Source organism: Olea europaea, chromosome 5 (genome assembly GCF_002742605.1).
Source record: "Olea europaea var. sylvestris chromosome 5, O_europaea_v1, whole genome shotgun sequence".
NCBI classification, from domain to species: Eukaryota; Viridiplantae; Streptophyta; class Magnoliopsida; order Lamiales; family Oleaceae; genus Olea; species Olea europaea.
The window spans coordinates 5051036-5060522 of NC_036241.1; the positions used below are offsets into that span (position 1 = coordinate 5051036).

General features: G+C 34.6%; 1 protein-coding gene across 1 annotated transcript; it reads left to right on the forward strand.

The window, feature by feature from the left end:
- Positions 1 to 3351: 3351 nt before the first annotated feature.
- Positions 3352 to 9004, forward strand: LOC111394468 (L-ascorbate oxidase homolog). The gene is made up of 8 exons (XM_023020303.1): positions 3352 to 3598; positions 3754 to 3863; positions 6118 to 6388; positions 7121 to 7223; positions 7533 to 7878; positions 7958 to 8323; positions 8458 to 8536; positions 8629 to 9004. Exons 1-8 carry the CDS (start codon positions 3476 to 3478, stop codon positions 8839 to 8841), a joined length of 1611 nt encoding a protein of 536 aa, XP_022876071.1. The 5' UTR covers positions 3352 to 3475; the 3' UTR covers positions 8842 to 9004.
- The last annotated feature ends 483 nt before the right edge of the window (positions 9005 to 9487 follow it).

The following is a 9487-nucleotide window of genomic DNA, read 5'->3' on the forward strand; positions in this document are numbered from 1 at the left end:
AGTGATTTTTTAAGCCCCCAAGAGACATGTCCTATATATTTTGCGAACTAAAAACATTTTTGGTTCCACTTCAACAACAATCTCTGTTTAAAATCATAAGTAACAAATATGGCATAAGAGATTAGGTCATATTAGTGACAAAATGTTACAAATCTTAAGAAAACAAGGTCCCTTTGGAAAGAATAATATTGAAAAACTTAGTTTATGTGATCATTGCATCTTAGGAAAGCATAATGGAATATCATTTTTGCTAATGACAAATGTACTAGGACTCTCTTTTATAATGTGGCCCCTGCTTGATCTCCATTATTAGGGTAAAATGTATTATAGAATAGTGAATTTTTGGAGAATGTGTGGTTAAAAAGTAAGGAAATATTTTTAAAATACATGTATAATTATTTTATGGGAGAATGTGTGGTTAAAAATAAAATTTATAAAAATGCATTCTTGAAAAATTGGGACTGAAACAGGGGTATAATATAATGTCAAGTCTTATCTGATTAGTGGGAATCAATTGAGTTTTCAATAAATGGAGTTATCGTTTTTGTTTTGGTAAAAAAGCTCGGGCACATAAATATACCATTTGTTGGGGTATAATAAGTATAACAATTAACAACAAAATATATAGTCCTTGTTTGATGGAGATTGAAATAAGATTTTTAGTAGATTTTGATAAAAAAAAAATGATGAAATTTGTGATTGAAAATTATACGTCTCATTAAATATGCTGTCAAAATAAATTGTTGATTTTGACTTAGATTAAAATTTACACTTTAATCCTTACCAAACTGATATAGAGAAAGAAAAGGGAAGAAAAAGGAAAATAAAAGGTCATCTGATTTGCAACTTTTCACTATTCACTTTCTTCTAAAATCATGTTCTAATTTTTCCCACTTTTTCACCAACCACTTGGGATGGAAAAATAGGGTGATGGGAAGGACAGCAGGGGGAAATCCCTTGATTAACAAGAGATTCTAAAAACTCGTTCTCTTGTCATGTACTAGTTTTTCACACATTTTTCACTCCCCACTTGGAAATGAAAAGAGGTGTGGGAAAGGATGGCACAAGAAATTTTGTTGAGCCTTGAGGATGCACTTGAGAAAGAGATGTATGGAAGAAAAAGATATGGCAACATCTTTAGAAGTGTCGGGGGATGCTTGCTAAAAACAATGATAGTCCTCAATAATAACAAAAAGTTACTCTTTTGTTGAATTATGTTAAATTAGACATGCTACACCTCTTCTAATGAAATTTCAAAGAGAGCCATGTGGCAGCCAACTAGTAAGTCCAACTAGGCTCACACTCCACGTTATTATCCTATGTGGCCTAGTCGAGTTCATCATTAAGGTTCTACTGTACAAGTGATCTAAGTCAATTAGCCTCTTTATTCGGGAATCTCCAATTTCAACTTATTCAAGAGATCTTTCATGATGATTGATTGATGTGACATCTTTGTAACAGACGCCTAAATAATTAACTTGTCAGTTTACTATTCAGAGGTTACATATACGCAACAAGGTGACTACTTTTCAAAGGTTAGACCTATTATTGATGAAGTGACACTTATGAGAAGAGGTTTGGTCATCAGGATGAGGCCACATGTCGTTTCATGTAATGGTGATCATTCCTCTTCTCATAACTTTTTATAAACCCCCGGTGCCCAAACACTCTTGTGGTTGGCATCTTCCACGCGTCTCAAATCCAAATACATCTATACTAGTGGCTGACTTGATCATCGAGTGCACGTCGCTACTTGCCCTACTTCTAGAGAAGGCACGTGCTACTTACGATTTGTTCAAGTGTATAGGAGGTAGACTACGTGGACGTCAGTGAAATCGAGATCTATTGATCACGTCATCCGAGCAAATACTAAGGTCAACAAGATACTTAATAATTTAATAAATAAAAGAATTTCGATATTTTAAAATATTCCGGTCTCAAAAGTCAGAAATAGATGGCTAATATGGCACATGCACCACTCGTGGATTGGCTGGCGCCAGCCAAGACATCCCATTGGCATAGAAAACACCTTCCCAAATTCCCCACTAATAATATAACACAAGCAAGCAAGCATGTGGGAGACCCATCACCGACACTTTCATTTCTTTATTTTTTTTTACCATTTATTTCTGGCTATAATTATTAAGGAAAGCTTATTAGACTAACGCTATTTATAATGAAGATTATTGATAGTCATTTTACGTGACATACATATGACAGTTTGTTATTTGATATATTAATATGATAGTTTCTTATTGAATTATGTATCAAATAACAAACTGTCACGCTGATGCAACGTTGGATGATTGTCGATAATTTTACTCTGAATAGCATTATTCGTTTTTAAAATATTGCAAGACAACCATAAATCCATGACTTCAAGCTAAGTTTGAGTTTTGTTTGCTAAAATTTGGAAAATATATAAAAGTTGTAAAACATTGTATAGCAAAATTTTAAACAGACATCTATATTATACTCTGCTAGAAAATTAAGGCAAACTCTAACTTGATTTGCTTGGACGAAAGAAAGATAGGAATGCCTACCAACAAATTGAAACCCCAATAACAAATTTTTAAATGAAAATATATAAACGATAGAATTGTCACATTAAATTACCAACATGATCTTAGAGTTGAGAAAGTTTTGAGTTCATATTTGACTATCACTCTTTTTTTAATGAAAATTAACTTTTGTAGAAAAAATGAATTTAATCTACATGTTATTTTAAGTGGGAAAAAATATAATTAAACAAATAATTCTATTAAGTAATAATTAAATATCTAAGCCCATGTTTGTGCTCTATTATCTAAAAAGTCATTTTTTCTCAAACTCATTTTCAATCATACATTTTTTTTTTAATTATCATGTAAACCCAAAACGTTTCATTATTTTTTAACCACAATTTTTAAAAAAAATCATTATTACAAATCTCTCTTTTTTTTTTTACTTTTCTTTTTTCTTTAATCCCTTCTTTCCGGATTATTATTATTATTATTATTATTGTTATTATTATTATTATTATTATTATTATTATTATTATTATTATTATTTTATGACGCTCAAACACGGGCTAAATAAAATATTTCAATATAACATGCAGAATGTAGATATAATCGCCTCGTGAATTTTGATTTCTTCCTCCTCCTTTTCTTTTTTCTTTTTTCATTTTTCTTTTTTGTTTTTTTGTTTTTTTGTTTTTTTTTGTTTTTTCCTTTTTTGGGTTTTTGTTACATTATTGAATTAAATTTTTTCACTCAGCTCCTTTTTATGGCTACTATTACTTGCCAACTCCCACTTGTCTATTTGCAGCAGCAATCTTTATACTATAAATATGCCATTCCTCATCAAAATCCTCCTAACAACTATCTTTCACACTCTTTAAACCGCTCCACCCAAGTCGCCAAAATCCTATTTCCACTATTCTCAGAAAGAGCAAATACATAAATTCTTCTTTTTAGCCTCTCGAATCTTGAAAATGGAGCTAAAATTGCTGGTTTTGTTTCTGGTTTTTACCATTGGCGGAGCAGAAGATCCCTACAGATTCTTTACATGGAATGTTACATATGGTGATATCTACCCACTCGGAGTTCGCCAACAGGTTCGACTGTACACATACACGCTTTGATATTATTAGTTGAACGAGAGTCCTCGAGTTGAGACTTGAAGTTGCATCTTAAAAAGGAGTCAACAGTCTTTTCAAATGATGGCTCGTTGCTCGTTTTAAAATATCAATAATTTTCATTTGTTTTGTAGGGTATTTTGATAAATGGGCAATTCCCAGGACCTGACATTTACTGTGTCACCAATGACAATATCATTATCAATGTATTCAACAGCTTAGATGAGCCTTTTCTCATCTCCTGGTATACACACTTTTTCCTTTTTCTGTCCTTGAGCATCCTCAAACTGCTGTAGTTTTTTGCATTTGTATAGGGTTATTTCTGTCTTTCGATAAATTCTATCTCATGCAGGTTACAATCAACAAACTAAATATTATTTTCGATAAATTTAGATGAATTACATATTTCTCTTGTCACTTTCAAAGTTACATTGTTGAAAAATTCAATGCAATCGACAATACACACTATATGCGGAGTTCAATCTGAACATTTTCTATTAGAATCACGAGACTCGTGTGAATATAATCTTCCTTAAAGCTAAGGTACATTTCACCTTCGATCCTTAACCATTTACAAGTAAAAGGGAGAGGAAATACAATGTTTTTGTTTTTTTTTTTTTTTAAGAACAATTCTCGTCTCATCTCTGTATCGCTTCTAAAAAATTCTTGATGGGATGGGGGGATAGGGAGTGAAATTAATAACAAAATATGGGAGTATCAATGTGGGAATTTAAATCCAATATTTATAGGATATATGATGAATTTTAATGCTCCGGGGGCCGACGTGGTGGCCCCCTATTAGCCGGTTGTCTGCATCATGTTAGCCCCCTATTGGCAGACAATCGGCTTATAGGGGGCCAACGGGACAGGCCCCTGTCCATGTTGCACTCCTTGAGACTCATATAAGTACAAGAGATGGGAGTTGACATCCTTGTTTGGTCGGTTCAACCTAAATTTACTATCCTATTTAGAAAGAAAATGGACTAAAATCCATTTAGATCCAGTCCTACCCGAATTATTATCATAATTAATTATAATAATAAATAAATAAATAAATAAATATATATATATATATATATATATATATATATATATATATAAACTGCCAATTTGTCTCATGATTATGATATTACTATTGTTGGGAAAAACTCATCTTCTAGTAATGCGTGCAATGAAATAAATTTTTTCCTCGTTTGTGTGACAAAAGGGGGCATTAACAAAGCTTCTACCATATCACAAAAATAGGAGTACAATTTACAATACTCACAATAACATCAAAGAAAAAAAAAATTGGCTAACTAGAAGCACTCAATCTCTCTATTTTTAAAGGTTAAACCCTAACCTTAAGGGTCCCCCACCACCCCTGTCCTAGAGTATCTTGAGGGAGGTAAATCCCAGGTTATGCCTCCAAGGGTACAGGGTGGAAGGCTGTTTGTACACTTGCACTTACCCAAGAGCCAAATTTATATTTCAAGAATCGAACCCTTGACGCAGCAGCCTCAAGCAAAGCTGAATTTCTCCACCCTCCCCTTTTACCACTTGGAGATGTACCCTGGAGGCACTCAATCTCTCTATTTTTCTTTCTACACAAGGTAGAGTTTTCACACAATTTTCTATATTAGGGGCTCTCCAATTTGTGTTACAAGTATGACAAGCTCTCACTCTATTTATAAGCAAATGTTGAATGGAAGAAGACATATTGAACTCAACTTCCTTTTCTTGTCAAACTTGTGCATTGGTTGGGAAAGAGGATTTGAACTTTACTTTGCTTGTCAAACTTTTCATTGATTGAGTTTTGCAAAGTTCAATGATCCTGTGGAAACTTTTTACAAAATTCAATGATGAATGGAGTAATTTTAAAATTCAGTAATCTCGTAGAAATCTTTCGCAAAGTTTAGTGATGAATTTCATGATTTTTAAAGTTCAATAACCTATGGAAACTTTTTGCAAAGTTCAATGACCATTTGGTTAATTTACTTTATAGTGGACCACACAACAACTATAAGTTTTTTAATACTTTATTTTTTATCATTCTGTTGGGATACAAGAAGTGGAACTATCTGCGTAATAATCCAGTGCTTAAGTTTAACTAACTTATTTTGATATAGTATTAAAATTATTAGTCTTGGTTTAGATTTAATCAATGAATTTTATAAACCAAGTTGGTTTTATGATCAATCGAGAAAATATGTTTAGTTGTCTAAGTCAATTTTCAAATGTAATGACCCAATTAATTACTTAAAAAAGCTCGGCCCAGCTTAGTTCGATTTGTTTGTGGAATCTCCTCTTTCAAGCCTCTTATAACTTTGAATTCAACTCGACTTCTTGCTTATTCTTGTTGGTTTTGGTATGTATGATAGAAAAATTTATGATAGTACTATCGAAAATAAAGGAAGCTAAAATTTCGTTTATTATACTTTATTAATTCTGTCGAATACTGCAGAACTTAATGTATAATTCATCATCTAATCTTGTGTTGTGGGAATATGAAAATATAGGAATGGGATCCAAAACAGGAGGAATTCATATGAAGATGGAGTATACGGGACAACATGCCCAATTCCTCCAGGGAAGAATTTCACATACATACTTCAAATGAAGGATCAAATTGGGAGTTTCTTTTACTTCCCATCACTTGGATTCCACAAGGCTGCTGGTGGTTTTGGGGGCATCAGAATACTCAGCAGGCCTAGAATTCCAGTTCCTTTTCCCGATCCTGCTGATGACTATACTATCCTCATTGGAGACTGGTACCAAGCTAATCACACGGTACGTAATACGTAAACACATAATCCTCTTATTTAACTTGACTTGTGTCCTTACTAAACTTTAGTCCTGGCTCGACTCCAGAATTTTTTGTGTTCTGTGGTGGTAGTGGAGAGATCTGTTTTATTATTCTCGCATGCACATATATATGATGTAATTTAGGGTTTCATAGTTTTATTTCGGAGTAGCCGATAAAACACATCTCTTGTACTCATCTTTGATATAGTGGATTTTCCGTCCTCTACCTGTGGTTTTTTTTCGTCTTGGATTTTCCCGTCAATCTGTGTGTTCTTGTTCTTATTTTTCTAGCGCCTATTTTCTCTTTTATGTAACGAAGTTAGTTGTATAATTTGTGGGAGATTTTCTCACTCAAAGGACAATATTTTTCGCTTTTTACTGATGCCCATTTGATCTTCTTACATACAGGACCTGAGGGCAATTCTTGATGGGGGCAAGAAATTGCCTTTTCCCGACGGAGTTCTTATTAACGGTCGTGGTCTAAAAAACACATCTCTTGTACTCATCTTTGATATAGTGGATTTTCCGTCCTCTACCTGTGGTTTTTTTTCGTCTTGGATTTTCCCGTCAATCTGTGTGTTCTTGTTCTTATTTTTCTAGCGCCTATTTTCTCTTTTATGTAACGAAGTTAGTTGTATAATTTGTGGGAGATTTTCTCACCCAAAAGACAATATTTTTCGCTTTTCACTGATGCCCATTTGATCTTCTTACATACAGGACCTGAGGGCAATTCTTGATGGGGGCAAGAAATTGCCTTTTCCCGACGGAGTTCTTATTAACGGTCGTGGTCTAAATGGTGCCTTTTTCACTGTCGAACAAGGTAAGACATCTTTGCTTGATAATTTCATGTGACATGTGGTTTCACGTTTTCAATTTCTTGGCAACCTAGGTATGTGTCTATTAGCTTCCTGAACTGATCATTCTTGTTTCAATATCATCACCATTTATACATTAGTATCCTTTTGAAATGCCATATAAACTAGCCAATTGAAGCCCGTGTTTGAATCCCATTTTTTCGAAAATTCATTTTCAACTACGCATTCTCAAATAAAATGGTTGTCCCCTTTGAACCTTTCCTCCACCATCTTCCCGTGTAGTGAAAGATCCAATTCGAATTTGTATATGACAGGAAAAACTTATCGGCTTAGGATATCAAACGTTGGGCTACAAAATTCGCTCAACTTTCGGATTCAAGGACATAAGATGACAGTGGTCGAAGTTGAAGGGACACATACTGTCCAAACTACCTACTCGTCCCTTGATGTTCATGTTGGCCAATCCTACTCTGTTCTCATAACAGCAGATCAGTCTCTTCAGGACTACTACATTGTTGTGTCTTCTCGTTTCACCACGCCTATCCTAACTACCACGGGCGTTCTTCATTATGCTAATTCGAAGAGTCCCGTCTCTGGACCGCCACCTGGTGGACCGACCATTGAGATCGATTGGTCTTTAAACCAGGCTCGCTCCATCAGGTGCACTGTGATCTTCACAATTTGTGACCTTTTGATTAACAAATAAAAACTTGACAATCTAAATTTGTATTTGTTTCAGGACTAATCTTACAGCAAGTGGACCGAGACCGAACCCACAAGGCTCGTACCACTACGGTATGATCAACACGACGAGAACTATCAGGCTCTCGAGTTCTGCAGGTCAGGTCAATGGCAAGCAGAGATATGCAGTGAACAGTGTGTCGTTTGTACAGGCTGACACGCCTTTAAAGCTTGCTGACTACTTCAAAATTGACGGAGTTTTTCGCGTTGGAAGCATATCTGACGCTCCGACTGGTGGAGGAATATACCTAGACACATCCGTCATGCAGGCTGACTACAGGGCTTTCATCGAAATTGTTTTTGAGAACAATGAGGACATCATTCAGAGCTATCACCTCGATGGCTACTCATTTTTCGTAGTAGGGTAAGCACTAAACTTGTTAAAAAAAAATCTAATTTAACTGAGATACACATAAAGCCATTCTTGAGTCGATGAACTTCCTTTTCAAATTTTCAATATGTTTAACGCGTTTTAATCATAATTTGATCCAACATCAGAATGGACGGAGGACAATGGACTCCGGCTAGTAGGGATCAATACAATCTTCGCGATGCTGTCTCGCGATGTACTACTCAGGTGAGTTCAAAACATGACTATACAAAATGAATCCTTCTGCTAAGTTTAAACCAGAAGACCTAAAATTCTCCTCATTTTTCTTCCAATTGCAGGTATATCCCAATTCATGGACTGCCATTTATGTGGCACTTGATAATGTGGGAATGTGGAACTTGAGGTCGGAGTTTTGGGCTCGACAGTACCTTGGACAACAATTTTACTTGAGAGTTTACACGACGTCTACTTCATTCCGGGATGAATATCCCATCCCGAAGAATGCACTTGTTTGTGGTAGGGCTAGTCGCCGAAGGACACGTCCCCTTTAAGTTGGCAAACAAAGAAATGTGGCCAGCTAAAGAAACAAATACTTCCCCAGCTCAAGGAAATTAAGATTATACTTCTAGCTCGGCTATAGAGAGAGAATGATTTAAGAGTTTCTTTTCCTTCCTTGTTAACTTCATTCGAATATCTCATGAACTTATAAACCTTTGCTCAAGGTCGCATTCTTTCAAATTCCCACAAATATTGTAACGCTCAGAGCTCTACGGACTCGTGACATTACTAAGATCTAAAATTTGAGAAATTCTACCAAGATTGTTAATAAAAATGCGAAAATTAACTTGGAATAGAAGCATTAAGGCTTCAGAGGATCCGTTGTAAAACTAAAGAAATTTGGATTTTCAGCTTATACAGTCTTCTTATAAAAATAAAAAAAAATAAAAAAAATGAAGTTCGGCTATTAAATGAAATCCAATATTTACAAAAATTAAATTGTAGGCAACTTACACAGAAAAATTACAGGTTAAAATTTCAAAAGCAAATTCAATCGATAGATGGTCAAAATTATTTTCAGATTCGGATCTATTTGTTTTCGGGTACATTATTGCAGCCCTTGGAAAAACGTCCATAACTTGAGTTTTACACAATCAAAATTCATGATTCCAAATCCAAGAGATAGATAACTCATATGGC

Coding starts and splice junctions, on each gene's coding strand:
- LOC111394468 (XM_023020303.1), top strand. CDS start 3,476: ATGGAGCTAAAATTGCTGGTTTTGTTTCTGGTTTTTACCATTGGCGGA. Junction 8,324..8,457: donor TACTCATTTTTCGTAGTAGG/GTAAGCACTAAA, acceptor ATCCAACATCAG/AATGGACGGAGGACAATGGA. Junction 8,537..8,628: donor TCTCGCGATGTACTACTCAG/GTGAGTTCAAAA, acceptor TTCCAATTGCAG/GTATATCCCAATTCATGGAC.